The sequence below is a fragment of the Amblyomma maculatum genome, chromosome 11 (genome assembly GCF_055883805.1).
Source record: "Amblyomma maculatum isolate TAMU_Amacu chromosome 11, ASM5588380v1, whole genome shotgun sequence".
NCBI lineage: Eukaryota > Metazoa > Arthropoda > Arachnida > Ixodida > Ixodidae > Amblyomma > Amblyomma maculatum.
Window position 1 is genome coordinate 28,045,872 of NC_139354.1, and position 20,486 is coordinate 28,066,357.

The 20,486-nt window shown below is 47.4% G+C and overlaps 1 protein-coding gene across 1 annotated transcript in view; it reads right to left on the reverse strand.

Moving 5' to 3' along the window:
- LOC146173247 (venom metalloproteinase BumaMPs1-like) overlaps nucleotides 1–17,995 on the reverse strand; it is a 34,412-nt gene extending 16,417 nt beyond the window's left edge. Inside the window, exons 1-9 of the mRNA XM_084584906.1 lie at nucleotides 17,841–17,995; nucleotides 16,207–16,379; nucleotides 16,032–16,124; nucleotides 15,688–15,826; nucleotides 15,286–15,437; nucleotides 11,062–11,133; nucleotides 10,855–10,982; nucleotides 10,711–10,763; nucleotides 4,167–4,275 (exon numbers count right to left, since the gene is read on the reverse strand). Of these exons, the coding sequence (XP_084441032.1) occupies nucleotides 4,167–4,275; nucleotides 10,711–10,763; nucleotides 10,855–10,982; nucleotides 11,062–11,133; nucleotides 15,286–15,437; nucleotides 15,688–15,826; nucleotides 16,032–16,124; nucleotides 16,207–16,379; nucleotides 17,841–17,886 (965 nt within the window). The 5' untranslated portion in view covers nucleotides 17,887–17,995. The remainder of the gene's footprint in view (nucleotides 1–4,166; nucleotides 4,276–10,710; nucleotides 10,764–10,854; nucleotides 10,983–11,061; nucleotides 11,134–15,285; nucleotides 15,438–15,687; nucleotides 15,827–16,031; nucleotides 16,125–16,206; nucleotides 16,380–17,840) is intronic.
- Between the last annotated feature and the right edge of the window lie 2,491 nt (nucleotides 17,996–20,486).

Consider the following 20,486-nt stretch of genomic DNA (forward strand, 5'->3'; position numbering starts at 1 on the left):
GGAAAGGGTGGCAGATAAAAAGGCCGCAGTTGAATATCACGGTGCGGGGTAGTTCTTTTGTACCGACGAAGGTGATCAGGATGGACCGCGTACGCCCCATCTGTCTTGCATCGGCAATGGCGTAGGTATTGCTGGGGTTCATAGCTTGAAGGTCTGCTATGATCTCCTCTTGGCTCTGTTGGTCCACGGCGTTGTAGATTACACCGCGGAGAGCGTTGTCAGGAGCGGCAACGTAAGCGCGCAGGGGGTACGAATTGGTTCCGAGACGCAGCTCAGAGGTTTGGACATATAACCGGGTGCGTTGGTCTGAGGGTGAACTAACAGTGAATGAGTTGTTGTATGGGTTGATACGTACGCGATCCTTGGCACGGGCGGTGGCATAGTCAACTTTGGCGATGGCACAAAGTAAGGTCAGGAGGGCCCCATTGGTAGTGGTGCGGAGGTCGAGGCCACCGCCGGGGCGGAACACGATCTTGTAGTCTTCTTGTGGAAGTCGAGGTAGAGGGACATGGTGACGTAATCTGGGAGTCTTCAGTGATGGCGGGGACGCTATTCCGGACTTGAGGGGGTCGCTTTGAGGAGTAGCGTCTCCTCTAGGGTAGGCCGAACGCTGGGCCTTAACAATTCGGGTCCAGCGGGGGTCGTCGTCAAATTCTTCTGGAGTGATGGGCGTACCGTCGACTTGGTTCTCCATGTCGACGTCTTTGAGGCTACAGCAGCTGCGGCGATGGCTCAGCGGCCGCAGGGATGGCGTGAGACGCAGCTCTGCGCTGCGGACAAAGCGGTGCCACGCCGAGCGTTAGGCTTAGCTCGGCTGCTTCGTGGCGGGTCAAAGATGAGGTCCTAGTCAACCGGCGGTCGGTCGGATGAGGGCAAATAAGGTGTCAGGTGAATCCTTACACCTTCACGGGCTCGCTCACAAAAATGGGTGAGTATCCGAGGCGAAATATGAAATCCACGCACTGAAGAATACGGATCCCATGCAACGAGTGCCGGGTGCCGCGGCTGCGCAAGAGAAAAAACCATCTACTCTGGGGTTGTCTTGCTTTTTCTACTGGACGCTCCGAGATCGAACCCTACCGCCTTAACTACCGTTCCTTTCTAGGAACTGACGCTAACACACAAATATTTGCCTAGTATGGCTCCCATAGTGGTCCGGTCAGAGCAATGCGATTTGAGTGACGACCTGTGCAAAGACGATTCTGCCTACTCCCCGTTACACCCATCCATGGTCATGAGCCTTCCTATTCAATAAAGGGCGTTCAAATCAAATCAATCAATAATTGGTTCACAGGAAGAGAAAGGCGCAGTATCTATCAAACTTGTTTCTGTGGACATCTGAACCTCACTGTAATGAAATAGAAGAAGGTGGGAGTGAAAGTGGAAATAAAGAGTAGCCGTCGTAGAGATCTTCCGAGTAATTTTTTTAATTGGTTCACAGGAAAGGAAAGGAAAAGTACCACCTGAGTTTCTATATGTATACATTGTACAGCACACGGATGCATCTTCGTTTCGCCTCCATCGAAACGCAGCCGCCGGCGGTCGGAATCGGACCCGGGAACTCCATCCAGCACAGTAGTCGGGCATCTTAACCACTGCACCGCCGCGGCGGGCATATATTTTTTTATGTTAGGTTTTGGGGAAAGGGAGGTGCAGTATACTTTTGGGTGGACACCACGGAGTCATAGACGCTCGATGTTAATTAGGTCTAGGTCCCACTTGAAGGTCATATGATGATCAATCTCCCGGTCAGTGAATGACCTGGCTTTACCAGCGAGCAGATCTCTCTCTTCAAATGATACTCAATTGGCCAAAATTAATTTGAAGTCTTTCACTAGGACACCACTTTCTCAGCCCGCTTTCACTTCCGCTTTCTTCCCTTTCCTTGGGGCGTGGGTCAGGTGTTCATTGAAAAAGCGTCCCTGCTTTCTTGCGAAGCAATTGAAAATTGGAAAGAATCGCGGATGAAAAGGCGGCGTTACTTACCATTAGGTGTCGCGTCAACAGAAAAATATGCGACAGATACTACGCATCCTTGCATCTGAGAAAGCTCAGAATAAAAAAACCATTACTTGAAGATGTTAAATAAAAATTTGATGTGCAATTGTTGAATTCATTGACAAGAATAGTTGAAGAGGAGGGAAAAATTGAAAAAAAAATAAGAGGCTTAAAGGGCCACTGTCCAGGGCAGGCCCTTTAGGGCAAAGGAGCCCAGTGTTTCCATCAGGTACCGGAGATAGTCTGTGCAAAATGCTACAGTGACACGCGCGCCGCAAAGTATCGAAAATACAATTCAAGCCCCGCCGGGGTGGTGCAGTGGTAAGACGCCCGACTACTGTGCCGGAGTTCCCGGGTTCGAACCCGACCACGGCGGCTGCGTTTCGATGGAGGCGAAACGAAGAGGCGTCGTGTGCTGTGCGATGTCAGCGCACGTTAAAGATCCCCAGGTGGTCGAAATTACTCCGTAGCCCTCCACTACGGCTCCTCTTTCTCTCTTTCCACTTTCATTCCCACCTTCCTCCCTTCCCTTACGGCGCGGTTCGGGTGTCCACAGAGCAAGTGTGACAGTTACTGCGCCTTTCCCTTCCTGTGAACCAATTTAACTTAAGCTCTCTCATGCTCTCCTCCGGGAAGTCAGCTTCTCCGTTTCCTGCGCTGGCCCGACGGGCCACAGCAATAGAGAGATTTAGCTTACCTTGATCCGCAATCCGCCACCGTGGCTCTCTACCGCGCGTGGGCGGGGCGGTCAAGCTGATTGGTCCCGACGCGGTAGGTCTTTGTGCCGACATCCAGTATGTGGCGCCATCTGTCGGCGGCAAGGGGGGTCGGGCATGCGCAGTGAAACGCGCGGTGGCGGATCCCAGTAGCGGATCGCGGATCACGGTAAGCTAAAACTCTCTAATGACGTACGTACCGCGAACGATGTCCATTGGTCCGTCTCGCTGACTGACGGGAGAAGGATGGGTGTCTACCGCTCGCAGCGCGCTTTTCCCTCGCCACGGCCAGACTGAATCCAGCGGCGCGCGCTCCCTCGACCGTTTTTTTTTTTTCGCGCTCGCGGAGAGCCACGCCCCACCTCCCGCCAAACGCGGAGGAGGAAGGGGAATTTGTATTGCGGAGGCTAGACGACCTCGGGCAGGAGAGTGAAAAACCTTTGCGAGGGAACGGAAGGAGAGAGGCATGACAGAATCGGGTGATTGCGGTGGCTGTAACTGCGTTATTAGTTACTCTTTTCAAAAACATGTTGCGGCCTTGAGTTCTAGGGGCGAAGTCTCACAGTCACCGGGAAGAAAATATTTTCGACCGGAGGGTGGACAGTGGGCCTTTAAAGGACAGTAAAGCTCAGAATCAAAAGCAATTGCTTGATGATAATAATTAAACATGCATTGTGTAAATCATCAATTAATTCAAGTAGTTGAAAAAATAAAGAAATGGCAAAATGAAATTCGGAGGTGTCAAAGTGCTTATAATAAGAAGTCAATGCTTGATGTTGCAAACTAAGAAAATTTAGTGTGCTATTGGTCAACTAGTTATTTGAACTGATCGAAAAAACTAATTTTGAAAAAAGGTCGTCATAAAATGTCAAACTTCTCACGATGAAAAGCCAATGATTGATGATGCTAATTAAAACAATATAGTATAATTGCTCAAATAACGAATTGATATATATTTAAAAAAAAGTAAACATGCGTTAAAAGATATAACTGCTCAGGATGGAAAGCAACTGTTTCCTGACGCTGAGTATCGGCGTTAAATAGTATAAAAAGATGAAAATTATAAAAATTAAAAACGTGATAACATCTTCATGGCGTGTGAAACGCTATCTCATCACATTATCAATGGCACAGCTTAAGTGTCGCTCTAATTTTTAAAATTATGAATTGGTTTACGAAGGCTGTGCGCATTATTTGTCACACTTGTAGTTGGTTACCTGAACCGCGTCCTGAAGGGAGGATGAAATGTGGAAGTGAAAGAAGAGAGAACCATGTACTCTAATAGAGGGCTGGGTATAATTTCCACTTGGGGATCTGTAACATTCGCTGATGTCGCACAGCACGTAGATATCCTTGCGTTTCGTGTGCGATGTCAATGCACGTTAAAGATGGTCAAGCGGGCAGCATTTCATGTCTAAAACGAAGAATTTAAATTGCAAAATTTCGTCTTACACGTGGCCTGACTCGTGGGTGAGTGTGTGCGTCCCGCTGTAGGTCCCAGCTACGTCTTCGCCAAGTGCAACAAAGCTGATGCTGCATATGCCACCGACGTAGCCAATGCCTGCGAACAATGGACAGTGAGGTATAAAATAACAGCATTTCGACTGCTGTCACTAGGCTGCAAATAGCACCGTGATCCAGAATAGATGAACCACAAATCAACCTTTTTAATGCGAGAGCAATTCCTGAAACATGAGTTATGTGTACAGGGCCTTTCATCAGAAGCTGTGGACAGAGCCTATCGCCACAGCTTGTCTTCATGAGCTGCCAGTCACCACTAAGAGGTGATTAGCAGCTTATTGAATTGAACGTAAAGGTAAATAAATTAACTGTTTAGTTAATTGAGCTAAATAAATACACGAACTGAACCTAAGTAAACAAAATTATTTTATGTATTTGAATAATTACAAAAGAAAATCAGTAATAATAAATTATTTTATGCAAAGTTTAGTAAATCATTCTAACTAAATTATTGCAATTACAGAAATCAGTTTCTGATCGGGTCACAAAACCACGTGACCTAGCGCAGCGGTATGGTGTCGGCGCCGTCAGGTGGCGAGTGGACAGTGTTAGGTTTGGGTGTCGCGAGTGCCGGGGTAGCGTACCGCTGCGGCACGCGGCCTCTCGGTAGCGTTGGCCTGGCGGCTCCGTGGACGGCGGACGGCATCAAAGGTGCCAGCAAAGACGAGGCTTTTAACGAAACAACCTTTACTGTAACATCAGGAAGAAACGGGCAGTGAAGCTGACCCGGAGAGATTACAGACACTCTCACACAGCTGGTGTCTAGCGTCGTGCCAACGGCGCGTCAAAGTAGTCTCTAAGCGGAGTTGGCCGCTGCTTTTTATAGTTTTTCCAGTTCACGGGGAAAGGGTAAACCCTCACAGGAAAGGGAGAGCCAAACATGTTGGTTCACGACGAATGACTCAGTCGCAGGTGTTCCGACCTCATCTCCTCCACCTCCTGCAGACAGGAGAGGGCGACGCACTTTCCCTCGATCTCCAGGCTTGGCCAGCTTGTGCACACACACGCACGCACACACATTTGGCGCGTGGCAGGAACACGCTGAGACTTGTCGGCGGGAGTAAGCGTTGCGCGGCCGATGAACGGCGCCGAAATGGCCGATCCGCTCGCGGTCCTGCCTGTTGCTATGCGGTGGCCGCGTCAGCTGTCCCACTTCTCGGGGGAGAAACGTAACAGACTGCCCCGCCGGGGAAGGGAGATCCCGAAGGGCAGGGGACTGCATCCGCTGTCCGGAGGGATCGGGATGTTGCTGCTAACCAGGGTCGTCCGACTCTGTTTCTCTTGAGCCAGTCAGCCTGAAGAAGTCCTTGGCAAGTCCGGGTTTCCAAGGCACTCTGCAACTTGTCTTCAGGAGAGATTTCTGACAACCTACAGCATCACAACCACGCTAAAAACTCAACCGGTCAGCCAGCAAGCACGGCACAAACTTCACTAAGTTTTGCCAGACTATTTCCCTCTTATGCCCCCATCTACATTAAAGGGCAGCTTAGCAGCACTTGGAACGCGTCCACAAATTTGAAAATCGCATTTTCAAAACAGCATTTCAAACAAAGATAATACAATACAAATTTTCAAAATCCTATGTCAGGAAGAAAAACACCAACAAGTGAATACAGGCTTCTTCTCACGTTATGGGCTCCGACTTAAGCCATCGGCGTTACCATTGAGATCACCCTTTTCACTAAAGCTTCGGCTGTCCGTTTCTCGGAACAACCGTACCTTCCTGTTTCTGTGCAAAGAAACGCATGAGCATAAGTCACTAGCTTTGCTAAACAACCTATCCCTCTCCTTACGCTTGGCGCACCAGTCACGCATTTTCTGGGCCCAGGCGCATTTCTGCCTTTGGGATAGTCGCTTTCTTTTGAGCGATAGCTTCCACTTGCTCCATTCTTTCTCGCGCCTGCCTTTCCGTTTTTTTCTACGGCAGCACTGAAACACATGCTTTGCGCTTTCTTTTCGCAATCTTTGGAGTTTGCTCTCCTTACGATGGCAGCATTCTTTCTCGCGCCTGCCCTTTCGCGTTTTTCGTCGGCAGCGCTGGAATACTAGCCTTCTGCTTTCTTTTTGCAACCGTTTGAGTTTGTTCTTCTTACGATGGCAGCATTTTTTCTCGCGCCTGCCTTTCCGCGTTTTTCGGTGGCAGCACTTGAATACTCTAGTACTACTTTCTTCCAGCGCGAGCTCTGGCAAGCTAGCGGTTACCGGAGCTAGTAGGGCACCGGGATCGTCAAAGTGGTCAAAGTGCGGCGCCGCGTCTGCATCGCGGCCAGCAGCGCATGACTCACTTTCCGTCAAGTCCGAACGACAACTGCTCACGCCAGCCCTCAAGCTAGGCATTTCCTCTGGCGGCGCCGCGGCTGCATCGCATGACTCACTTTCAGTCAAATCCGAACAACCGCTTATGCCAGCCCTCAAGCTAGGCATTTCCTCTGACTCGCCACTCACGTTACACGGGTCCTCCGATGAGCCGCATTGCTCAGCGCTAACCGGCGCACGATCAAGATCATTCGACAGCTGGGGCGCTTCGGATAGCGTGAGGGTCATGTGTGCTACGTCCGCGTTCGCACTGGGGTTGCTTTCGCGAATACAACCTAGCGTGGTATCAGGGCACGAACGATTCTGACTCTGCTCTGGTCGCTCGCTGTCGCCTTCGCAAGTCTCGCTCTGTACAGCGGACGCGCACTCCTCGTCGGTCTGCCCTGGCTGATCACAACTCGCGGGCTGCGCAGTTTCCCTGATCGGCACTTCGTTTTTCTGCGTGCCCTGCTCTACGACACAGCTGATTTCGGAAACCGCAATTTTCTCACTTCCAAGCTGGCTTCCTTCTCCGCCACGCTCTACACAAGCTTCTGCATTGAGAGGCGGTTCAGTTATTAACAGTTCCCCACTCTCGTGTGATGGAACTGTATCTCCTACAGCTACTTGGGTCGGCATGCAGTTCACCTCGCTTAACGGCGTCACTTCGGACTTCTCGCCGATTAAGCATGTGCTAACCGTCTCAGCTAGTGGCTCGACCAAGGTAACAGGATACTCTTCTGTTCGAGAATCGGTCGGCTCACTACTGCGGTCACGTTGCTCGGCCGCTTCCCCAAGCTGTGTCTCACACTCCGGTGCAAGTTCGATTTGCTTCGGAATTTCCGCACTGTCTAGCCAATCGCTTACAGCGTCTTTCAACTGATACGCCAAATCAAAGTACGACTTGTAACACTTTTTCTCGCTCTCATATCTTTTCCGAAGATCATGAGGCGTTATCTGATATCGTATCAGCAATGACTCTTTTAGTTCATCATAATTTTTCAAGCGGTCGCCAACCAATCGCTTGATTTCTTCCGACGCTTCAGCGGAGAGAAGAGCTACCAACATCTGCGCCCAACTATCTCGCTCGAAACGTTTACTTCTACAGACATTCTCGAAGTCTGCCAAATAATTTGCCATATCCTCGGCGATGAGGAACGGTGGCGGACCGTCTCGCGGTATTGAACTGTTACAATGAATGGCATTAAAAGCTTTAATCTTTTCCACGCTCATTCCATGTGCTGAAATCTCCAGCTGTATCAGTTTGCTTACGCGGGCGTCCTCTTTCTCGTAACGTTCCCTACGTTCACGATCCTCTTTCTCGCGACGTTCACGTTCCTCTTTCTCATGACGTTCACGTTCCTCTTTCTCATGACGTTCGTCAATGATCTCAAGGCATTCCAAAAGCTCGTCATCTTCAGCTTCCAACGCAAGAACAGCCTTTAACACTTCTGGTTTTTTGAGTTTGTCTGACAAATTCAGACCCAACTCCTCCGCAAGCTCCAGCAATTTCGGTTTGCGCAACGACTTCAAATCCAAACCCATGGCTGTTCCGAGTGCTGCCTTCTCTACTGCCCACTATTGCCTTGCTGCAATTAACCCAGCAACAACGACAACACAATTACCAGCTCTGTTCTCTACTTAACAAAAGCCCGGCAAAACTCAGTAGAAGAAAGTCCCGCACTCACCAAACCTCGCAGCCAAGAATCCAACGCAGTCGTTCCGCTGCAGGCAACCAGTCATCACACAGGGCTCGTTGCACTGCTCCCGCCTTTCCGCTGAGCTGCTTTGATTCACGGGTCACGCCTGTGACATCTCCGCTCTTCCCACCAGATGTTGCACCTGGGTCAGGCCTGGCTCGTTTCACCGACCACGGTCACTGCTTGGTCGTCCTCGTCTCTCCGCTGTTCACCAGTTGTTGGACGACGGTATCGCCTGGCTCGTCCCTCCAACCACGGTTACGGCTTGGTCGTCGTCATCGTCCCACCGCTGTTCACCAATTGTTACATTTGGGTGTCGCGAGCGCCGGGGTAGCGTACCGCTGCCAGCTATTACGTGCGGCGCGCGGCCCCTCGGTAGCGTTGGCCTTGCGGCTCCGTGGACGGCGGACGGCATCAAAGGTGCCAGCAAAGACGAGGCTTTTAACGAAACAACCTTTACTGTAACATCAGGAAGAAACGGGCAGTGAAGCTGACCCGGAGAGATTACAGACACTCTCACACAGCTGGTGTCTAGCGTCGTGCCAACGGCGCGTCAAAGTAGTCTCTAAGCGGAGTTGGCCGCTGCTTTTTATAGTTTTTCCAGTTCACGGGGAAAGGGTAAACCCTCACAGGAAAGGGAGAGCCAAACATGTTGGTTCACGACGAATGACTCAGTCGCAGGTGTTCCGACCTCATCTCCTCCACCTCCTGCAGACAGGAGAGGGCGACGCACTTTCCCTCGATCTCCAGGCTTGGCCAGCTTGTGCACACACACGCACGCACACACATTTGGCGCGTGGCAGGAACACGCTGAGACTTGTCGGCGGGAGTAAGCGTTGCGCGGCCGATGAACGGCGCCGAAATGGCCGATCCGCTCGCGGTCCTGCCTGTTGCTATGCGGTGGCCGCGTCAGCTGTCCCACTTCTCGGGGGAGAAACGTAACAACAGGTAGCTGTCAGAGAAGCAGGAAGGGTACAACTATGTATCACGCTATTGGTCACATGGGCGCGCGCCTAGGTGGAAGCCTGGGAATCGGGCGTCGCCTCGGGAGCGAGCGTTCGCCTTCATATATGTAGGTGGTTCTAAGCGCGAAATTTGGTTTTGCCTTATGAAGGGCGGAATCATCTCGTGCACCTATAGCTAGAATTTGCCTTCAGCCGGCTGCGATATAATGTCACCGTTGTCGTTTTTTTTATATTTTTTTGTTTACAAGTCGCAAGATAACACTTGCACATTCTTTTTTATTTCCTCCATGCTTTTATTTATTCATTAGTGAAGCGCTGAACTGCGTAGTTTGCGAAGCGCGGTCACAAGCGACGGGTTGGGTGTTAGTATCGTTCCCTCTGCAGCGGTTGCGAAGTGTGAGACATGCATTTTTTACTCGGTGTAAGTCATATAGGCATGCAAAGGAGGTGGTGGTGGTGTAAACATTTATTATATTACAGAGAGGTATTTACTTTAGGTGGGATACTTAGACAGGCACTCCATTGGCGTTTGCCGCAGCCCGGGCGCGCTGCGTTAAGACCTTTTGGGCCTCTAGGTTGCAGCAGCCGGACAGGGTCGCCTCCCAGTTCTCTCAGGTGGGGTTGGGGATAGGATGGGTTTTTCTGGCAGGCGCACAAAAGTGTCAGTGTCAGACACCTCCTCACAGTGCGATCACAGCCAACACCACCTAGACTGGCACAGCCCGTCAAATTGTGGATTAATAATATTTCAGAGTAGCCGGGCACAACATTGTATTGGTGAGCAGGTGCAGGAGCACCAGCTCGTTAGCTTTCTCCAGCCCTTTGCACAGGGTGAGAAGAGGTTGGTGCGTGGATCTGTAATATCCACATATTTCTTTAAATTTGAGGAGGAGGAGGATAAACTTCTATATGCCGAGAAAGAAGTGATGCAGGGGATTCCGCTCCAGGTGACCTGGAGTCCTTGGGCACTGGCGGCCTGGGTTTCACGCTCGATGGACCGGAGCTGGATTCGCGGGTCCGAGCTGATGCTGTGTCGGTGCAGTGAGAGCGCATTAGTGTGTTACGAGGAATAGCTAGCGGCAGTGCACCCTTTTGCAAAAGAGACTTAGGAAAACAGAGACGGGTAATTGTCCATACGCGGCTTTTTGAAGCGAATGTAACTTCTTAGTCGCGGCACTGGGAACTGTTCGCGTGGCTTTACAGTTAGATTTGGCATATTCTTTGGAGCCGCTGACTTCTATGGGAAGCAGTCATAATAAAAGTCCTCATGTACAGACTGCATCTAGATCTCTGCAAAGTACGTATCACTGCTAAGAATCGAAACACTGAATTGTATGGGGACAGTGAATACCTTCATGCTCCTAGTAATCTTCTATTTGTTTACAAGACACAAATCAGATGACAGAATCAAACGTCAGCTAACCGCAGCACCATAAGCTATTCGAATGGCACTGGTTCTAGACTGTGGAAATACACAGTAAAATGTATTTTTACATTTTTTACATGGAAACTTACCTAATGTATTTGTATCCTTCGTCTTATTAGGGCCAGGACTATAGGCTGTATACCTGCACCATTTGATCAGTGTACTTCGTAGCGGCTATACGCACTGAGGAGTATAGATAACTGGAGCGATGAGAAATGAGCTGGAAAACTTACCCAGTCATTAAGTATACCATGTCTGGATGGCCAAATTCACTTCTTTTTTTATTGGCGTAGTCTTTAAAATTTTCGAGAGTAGGCGACGCCTCCAGGTATACCCCGTCACCTACTTTGTATGTACTAAACTGAAAAAGAAATGAAATAAGTTAATTGTGATTAGATGAGTTATAAAAAACTGATTATATGATAAAGAATAGAGATTACCTCATCCCTCTCGACTCCAACGAGCATGAATTTTACCTTGGGGTTTCTAGCATCCGCATATCTCAGGTTAACCTGAAAAACGATGGTCACATCTTACTCAAAACGAATATAGTAACTGCACAACCTAAACGCAAAATTAAAATAGAGCTACGACATACAACACTTTCTATCACCAAAACGGTAGTCCTTTTGAAGCTAAAGCTCTACATAGTGACCAAAACTGGAAAAACTAGAGCCCGGTTTGAGTTAAGGCCTTATCTTGAATTGAACTTGTGAGTCTAGCACAGAAACGGCGTGCCTCAGAGATAAACCAATCGCGCATTATGACGCACCATGTCCCCCAATGAGGCAACGTGGTGATCACTGTTCACAGTACTATACATGACCCTTGACCATCGGCCCAGGCCAGTGCCAAAATATCGCCCGGGCAGTCAAAAATTGACCAAAACGGATGCTCCAGGTGTGCTGGACTTTCGCACGAGTTATCGGTGTAACCATGTTATCCGTCGGATGCTTGGTTTTTCTTAGAAACACCGGCCCAATTTACTGCTTTCTATGCGGTCGATGAACCCATTCGATTTAAAGTAAACACCGCACCTGTTCAAACATGTTGTGTAATGTGCGCACACTCAACGCTATTAAATATACACCGGTCGTTTGTGAAACCGAATGTTGAGGCACATAGACGTTTTATGAAAAACATAATTAAGATGACACCATCTAATTTATTTATTTGTCCACTTAGAGTGCCTACAGAGCCCTGTAATGGGCTTTATTGCATGGAGGAGAGATACATATAGCTATGCTAATTATCAATAATGTTTCCTTAAAACAGCGCTAGAACACTCACATATACAAAGAGACAAATTCGCATTGCGCTGAACTATAATGGATAATATTGCATGGGGGAGAGATACACATAGCTATGAGAACTAGGAAGATTTTTATTTTAAAACATTTTTTTTATTTATTTTTATTTATTTATAAATTTTTTGTTCATGAAGCATTTCGTTTTATACACAGCGGCTGATAAGAAGTCTACAACCAGTTTTATCTCGTACGTTAGAACATCACCCTCTTCCTTCCAAAAAAGCCCTTTCCTTCACTTGAAGTATTAGGGAAGCGCTGCTTAGGCATGCTTCTTTACCATCTGCTGTGCTTACTGCCTCAATAATTTATCTTCCTATTTTGTCTCGGTTTCGGCCTATTACTTCCGTCCTTTTGCAAGCATGGTTCACACTTGCAGTCCTGACAAAGGTCGACAAGATTTCCGTCCCTTTTCGACCATTGTGAGGACTGCCTGACAAAAATTGAAGATCTAGTCTGTTTATCTAAAAGTATGCCTTTGTATAACACCATTATTAGCTGCGGACATCATTGCGTTGTAGAGAGGAAATTCGAGGATTGGTCACTCTGGACGAAATAATATGTCAGAGCGAAAGCAAGGAAAGAGTATTCAACAGTGCGTGTCAGAGTCAGTATTCGCGACCATTTCTTTAGTACCTACGAGTAGGAATGAAAAACTCCCAGGAAGACGAAATCTACCTGTTTGGTATCTTGAGTAGGGTTACGGTTGAGGAACCCTAACCCTACTTAAGCGGCCTAAGGTTAGTGGACCTGTCTCAAAGGTCGCAAACCCGGCCAACGTCTTGCGGGGGTTGGAATACGCTGGGAAGCCGAGGACGGCTAAGGCGAGCGCTCACCCTCTAAGGAGGCCCGAAAAAAAAAAAAAAAAAACTCGACTGAATTGGAACGATCATTTATCAATTTTCCTCGCTATCCCCATTCATTTCCAATTCCCGTTACCCCCTCCATCAACCCATTTCTTTTTTATTAGTCCCATTCCATTCTGCTTCTTCCCAGAAGTTGTTAGGGAGGTCTCCCCGCGCCTGTTTTCCCTACTGTGGATCTCTGTAACAGCAAACCGCCTTGTTGTTCCCCATTCATTGTACCGGCTCACCCACTGGTAATGTGTGAGCCAGTCATCAATATCCTCGTCAGATTTCCTAGTGAAGGTCCGGGGCTAGCGATGATGTTGCCATGTTGCCAGTTGCTCACCGTTAGTGGCGCTCGCTGGGCGTTGCCTTCTTGAACCATATTCAAGGGCAGCGGATGTAAGCCAGCGAGTCGGCGGCTGCGTCTAAGGTCAGAGGAATCCGCCTTGGGCTAGCCCACTCCTCCACGAAACTGTTACGTACTTAGTGCGTAACCAGGCTTGTATTCACAGCTGGGGAAACTTCTTCTTCTCCCTCGTTATAATGGCACATACCCATAGTGGGGGATATGCCAGAATTCATTGTTGGTGACATAATTGATAATGTTGATTTGACTGTATGATAGATAACCTAATAATTAGGAGTTAGTGTTGCTGAAATAATTTTAAATTTTGGGGCGATAGTAATAGAAAACATAGAAAAAAAAAGGATTAAAATTGTAAAGTAATAAAAATAGTAATAAAAAGAAAAAGAGTACAATTCGAGTGTCCAAGGATCACCACCTTCCACTTCTTCCTCTTTTTCATTCACCTTTTTCTTCTCCTCTTCGCTTCTGAGCCCTAGCACATACACTGTATTTAACCACCGGGTGCGAAATTCACCAGTTGTGCTTCAGGACCAATTGATTTATACTTAATTGGTTTAAACCTGTTGTGTCGCTAGAGGGTGCGGGCAAGTCATTGTTATTCTTAATTCTTTAAGGCATACGCTAACATCTGACTTTGTGCCGCTCTACGTACTGTTAGCCTGAGGCTTGTTTTTCGTACAATCTTATCCGCCATGTACCTGCAGTTGAGCGCTTGGGTTCGCAAATTATCCCGCTACAATGACTAAGTAGAACCTTCTACTGGATTTTGTTGTCCCGGAATAAACCGCTGTTCAGTCCCCAATTATTGCTGCGTTTTAGTCTTTGGAGGACACCGTGGCTCACGAATCCAAGGCGTGGCCTTCAGTCTTTAACACTGCCTTTTCGTTGCTCAAAAATTTTTTTTCGTTTGATGAGCTCGTCAAAAGCTATTTACTAAAACTAGAAAACAAACACAAACAAAAGGAATACCACATCCTTCCCGCAAAGCAAAACGTTTTAAGTTACTCTCAATAACACCGAAAATATTGGTGATGGAAACTAAGCTCCTCGTCTCCTCCCTAAACTAAATGCACGCCGGTGCATAAGAAAAAATAAAATAAAACCAAGCCACGACTACGTCACGTTCCGTTCCGCCCGCGTAAGTTGGGGGCGTCCATTGAGTGGGCGCACTCAGCAAACAAGCCCTGATGATGTAACTTGGGAGGAATGCGTCATAAGGGAGGTTTTCGAGGAGAACGTGTGGCCCTAATCGGTTGCTAGCGGTCGCTAGGAGCATCTTTTAAATGTTATTTGCAAATTATTGGCAGCACGCAAAGCTTATTAGTTTGCCTCGAATACTCACAAATATCATGTGTATGCATTTTTGTTTTGGCCACAGAATATTAGAGAAAAAACCGTTTTAGGGTCCCTTTAAGTCGTTTTCGGAGAAATGAAGGCGTGGTATCTGTCCCATTTCTACGTGGACACTAGAATCCCTATACAAAACTAGCCTCCTTATTGACTAGATGGACGATGAATGGGAAGCGAAATGGTAGGACGCCACCTTGAACGCTGATTAAAGTACAGTTATATCAAACTTTTGATATGTAATGAGGCACATGTAACCTCATTCGATCCAATTATCTGCAAGATTTTGTTATTTGGGTTTCGCGGTCACCTTAAGCCATAACGTAAAAAGAAAGACAGGGGCGCGTGGAGCGAGTACCGTCGTCTGTTACACTGCTGTCACTGCTGTCACCGCTTATACTTGGCGTTGCTTAGCCGAGCAATGAACGTACTTCAAGGCTTTTTCTGCCACTGAACTCTTCGCGAGGCATTCATTTGCACTCACAGGTAGGTCCTCGTAAGCTCACGCGAAGACGTTGCTGCGGCGACTCCATTTTAGCCGCTTTACGTCCATACGAACTGATCTATACAGCGTAACAACGCTGTGCAGGTTAGTTCTATTGTGCGCCGCTAGGGTTTTACGCATGCGCACATGATTCGCGCTAAAGACTGCCCGCAACGAAACAAGCATTATTTACGTTTCCGTGAATTTGTAAAGAATAGAAAAAGGTGAATGAGGAATGTTGCAGGTGTGTTCCCATCTGTGGAAGTGGAACTCGAACAAATTTCGAAATGGAAAGCACCGAAAATACTCACAGAGTTCACGTGTACGCAGAGGTACTTTATTAAGTGGGCAATTAAACGGAAGAGCTTAAAATGTAGACGATCAGTGACTATGAACAGCTCTATCTGCACAACGTCGGGAACATTCCTAGTGTCATAACTCCTTTCGTTTACCCACTGGGCATCTGTAAAGCATGAATATAGAGGCTAAGTACACCAGTTATCTTAACGTTAAACTCGATGTAATTTGCTCAATCATTGAACAGTTGTTAAAAATGGTTAATAGTATTCAGACGAACAAAGAAATTCCGGAAGCGTAGTAAAAATGAAAGTAAGAAAGCGAAAGTGTCACCAACTGCCTTTTACGAAGCTTTTGGCTATGTTGCTATTTCAAACATTTACAAAAATCAAAACCGACCACAATGATTTCATTACCTGCCAAAGTCGGTTTCACCTCGATGTCAAATAATTCTTTCTTTTCAATCTCGTATATCATGTGAGGAATAAGGCCTTCATCAGATCTCTCCATTTCTGTCATCGGCTGGATTCTTTGGTGAGGTCCCACCACGCCTTCCTATGCAATACAAGGTTGATTTTAGGACACTACATTTGAGAACGTTATAGCTAGGAAGCGCGTTAGAACGCATGGTGTAAATATTTTTTTTTCACTTTATTTAAGCTAGGTATTATCGTTATCGCACACAAGGTGTGCCGTGAATGTATTTCTTTTTTTTTTTTTCGTTATCTTGTGTGCGGAAAATAAGGGCTGCGACACTCACGACTTCGACTCCACCTTCTTTTTGGACAACATGCACAGACGCCAGTTGGTTTTCATCTTCGTGGAGATGACGCTCGAAGTCCTCTCCGTTAAACTAGGACAAAAATAATAAATTATTTTTAAGCTACTGGTCGTCCTTAAAAAACGCCTTATATTTCTGCCCTGGGGACACTTACAAAATGGGTCACTTGGCGGCCGTCTTCGTGCTCAAGGACACGAAACTCGCGTGCTGCCACAGAGGCTTTCCTGAGGTTTAGCGTTAGACCATCGTGTAAATGCATTACCATTCTCCCATCTGGTGAGCGTTCTTCAAGAACACGGGGGTAAACGAGCCTTCTCTGCTCTAATCCTGCAAAATGCACGCCGAAAATTTGTGTTTTACAGTTTTGAAGTGAAGTTTTTCTTTTTCTCTCTCTCTCATTAGTATGATATTACAAGAAAAAAAGACAGTCTACTGCGCAGACCCCAGCGACACGGCGAGCTATCAGCGCTAGCTTATTCGCTAAATATTTAACAAAATGGTGGCACATTTCATAACAAAATTTCTTTGTAATCTGTGACGACGACCGCGTAATCATGGCTGACCATAAATTGACTAGAATGCGTTATATTGGGCCTGGAAACTGTGTTCATTAACTCAGATGGGCCGCTTCTGTTCATTGCAGGACGACAGGAGAAGCTCAGTGGAAACCACAGAGAAGGAGGGGTTCGTCGAATTCCAGTATGAGTCCCCTTAGGCGCGTTTAAAAGCGCTTAGTGGCATTTGGCCGCGATCACACGCCACTCAGGGGCGAAGAAGACAGCACGAGGCGTAAGGCATGGGCGGCCTGCCATTTTTTTTTTTAATGCCTGCTTAGGTATGAGAACAGAACGCAGGAGTTTTTCTTTCACACTAACAAACGTCAACATATGACAGAAATTGAGCTTTGTATATGGTTCAGTGCCGCCGTGATCTCACCCATCACTCAAGGTTGGAGGCCTTGCCCTGCTTTGGTACTCAGATTCGAAAGGTCGAGTTGAAGAAACATATTAGCAAATGCACTCAATCATAGGGCTGCCCATTCCGACGGTAAAGCATACTCATAACCTCTTTCAGCATCATGATAGCGTCTGGATATGAATTTTTCGCAAAGGCAGCTACATAATAGGCAGTGACGTTAACGACTTATGCAGATGTAAGTATGCATAATATTGTCTTTAGATTTTATAGAAAGACTTTCAGATTTAAATATAGTTGCTGAAACTCTTATAGTTTTAGCAGGGTGCGAGGAAGATAAGAGATGTTGGTGCTTTAATAGGCATTTGATTCCTTCTGTGATGCTGCTCATGATATTTAAATATAGCTCAAGAAGGGCCAATAATACACCAGAAAAATAAAACAGTTAATTAAGGTCGCGCAAACACGACATAGGTAGACTTTTGAACCATGGGTTGAACCGAAATATGTATGATTTCAAAACGTGAGAAGGCATTTCAAACATAGGAAGTTCGTCACGATCGCTAACAGATGCGATATTATGTGAAAGCCAATTCGAAGTCTTTTAGTTAAAGGTGATAAGGTAGTATTTCTGAAAACAGCGGCTAGTTTGAATGCAGTGGCTACTAATGCAAAATATTTCTTTTCGCTGCCCTCGGCTGTTCTAATTCAGCATAGGTTTAGAGATCTGATAAGTTGATAAGGCAAATTTGTGGATCGCGTTTATGAGGGAGGAGAGGAAGGGGGCAGCTGCCTCCCGCAGAGGAAGTGGTCAACACCAAGGTGGGACGTGCTGTGGGAAAATAGCGTTTGACTTGAAGTAACAGTTCTTACCTTCAGCAGCGACAAGGAATACTGCGACTACGATATGTGGAATCATTGTCAAGGAAAATCTCAAGGGAGCCTTGGCGAACGGCGATGTTTATATGTCGCACATAAGGGGAACTTAGTGACCGACCAGTGACATTAGGCCCGCCGTATAATTATATGTTAAGTCTTTCTAGGCTTACAGTAAGTAGGAACTATGCAACACTAGCGGACAGCCTTTAAAGTATACCGGTATACTAATGCAATGAATTTATTCCTCGATCTACTGCCGACATTTTAAACATCGCTTAGTAGACATATATGTGCACATGCACTGAGGGATCCATGTTTCAGTCACCTTTTTTGTTTGCACACTTAAAGTTCCTTAGTCTGTTCTCTTTGCCCTTTCATGCATCGTAGCGCGATCATGAAGAAAAGTCTCCATGCAGCGCAATGGACAGGCTTCATGATGACGTCATCGATGGCGTCGCGTTATAATATCAGCGCTTTTTGAAATTCAGTGTATTTGAATTCTGGAGTGCGAACATAATTAATCGTATTACGTTTTATTTGGCAGATTTTGTTTCAGTCAGACGTATTTCTTTAGAGCACTCAGAGATAGAAACACTGCACTAGTTCTCCTGGTCTCATATGCTATTATATTTATTATTTTAAAGTCTGTACTGCATGACAGAGCATGGAACGACGCATGTCATCTTTTGTTCCTTCATTTCACAAATTTCGCAAGGTAACAAGTGTGGTTTGACTAAATGGACAAATATATTCGGACAAATGGTACTCTCTGCAATCAGCTTTTGACCTATCACGGTTAGTTAGCAGCAAAGTGACAAACAGATAACTGCTCACGCGCAAATACGTCACGCAAACGGAGTTCGCGTGACCTTCTCAGTTCCCAAATCCATCCAGATTCTGCGACCCGCCTTTCCACCCCAATCTCGTCATCAAAAAGCTCCTGAAACTGAATAATGCTTCCCTCCTTTTAAAAGAAAAGAGCACCTCCGCCGCCGCGCATGTGCTCTTCTATCTCGGGTTACGGCAAGCCTCCCGCATGGTCTAACCCGAAGAGAGGAAGTTGCGCTTCGGAGTATTCAAGTTGGGGTTGCTCTAATACTTGCAGTGACTTGAAAGTGAACTCAGTGTCGAGATTTCTATCCCCATTCGGGGTGTCCCATATGCAAGTTTCGAGTGATGAAGCCGATATCCAACAACGGCTGTGCGAATGTCCAGCGCTGAAGCCTAAAGCCCCTCAATAAACTAAAAGTAGCGCCAACATGTGAAGTTTGCCGCCCGCCTCCTCTCCTGCGCTCTCCTTCGTCGTTCGACCCTCTCATTGGCCGAGCGCCGTCACGTGCGCGGGCGCGCTTTTTTTTTGCTGAGCGTGCAGCTTCCTCCTTTCCAGCGGGGTGGGCGGCGCGCGCGCGGCACATATCGCCGTGTGTTTTGCTGCCACGCGGACTGCTACTAAATCGTTCCCGCTGGCTATTTAATTTTTTTTTTTCAAGCATGTTGCGCTCTTTGGCCGGCGGCTGATAGAAGCACGGTGGTGCAGGCGAGTTCAACCAACGCAGACATCGCGTACAAATGGTGTCACGCACTGACAGTTGAAAACGGAACCGTTTCAGCGCAAAATATAAAAAAAACTGCTACTACGCTTCTCAAGTTTCACGGTAGCTTACAATTCAGTCCAACCTGCAAAGAAACCACACAGACTGCAGCTTCCGCAGCCTAATTTTTTTTTTCAAGCATGTTGCGCACTTTTGTCAACGGCTGACGGACTCAAGGAGGTGAAGGCGAGTTAAATCGACGCCAAAATCGTGTACGTATGGTGACACACCATGGCAGCTGAACACGGCACCGTCTCAACGCCAAATATAAAAAAAAATAACTGCTACCTCCCTCCCCAAGTTTACCGGTAGCTCACAAGTCAATCAAAGCTGCAAAGACTCCACACACACTGCAGCTTCCGCCGCCTATAGTTAATTTGATCTGCAGCTGAAGTTGAATATACATGGAAGACAGCTGCTGCCACACTTCTCAAGTTTACCGGCAGCTCGCAATGCAGTCAACGCTGCAAAGAAACCATACATAGACTGTTCCAAAATTGTTCCTGTCCGCCGCCTAGTTACAAATTTTATAAAGCATGCCGCTGAGTGGCCAAATGTGACGAACTACGGACACACGGAGATGACGGCGAGTTGAACCAACGCCGAAATCGCGTATATGTGGTGTGAGACACTCACAGCTGAAACTATTCTGGCGGGAAATCCCTGTCAACATTCGGTAATTATGTTTCAGCAGCGAGTAATATTTTAACCTGAACACATTGCGACAAAATGCAAGGCTCTGGTGAGACCCGGCGCACGGCTGCCTCGATCGGCGCGCGCGCGGCGCTGATCGAGACGGCTGTGAAGGGCGCCTGCTCCGGAGAGCGCGCGCTAGTCGCGCACCCCGTAGGTGGAGCCACGGTCGAAATGCGAGAGGAGGAGCGGCGCCGCCGGAGGAGGAGAGAGGAGATGGCGCTACTTTTAGTTTATTGAGGGGTTTTACTGAAGCCGACGCGGATCCGGCACCTGGTGGCAGCATGGTCTCTCCCCGCACAATTCGTTGTCATATGCCTCTTAGAGGCAGGGACCTCATCATCGTTCACTCTTG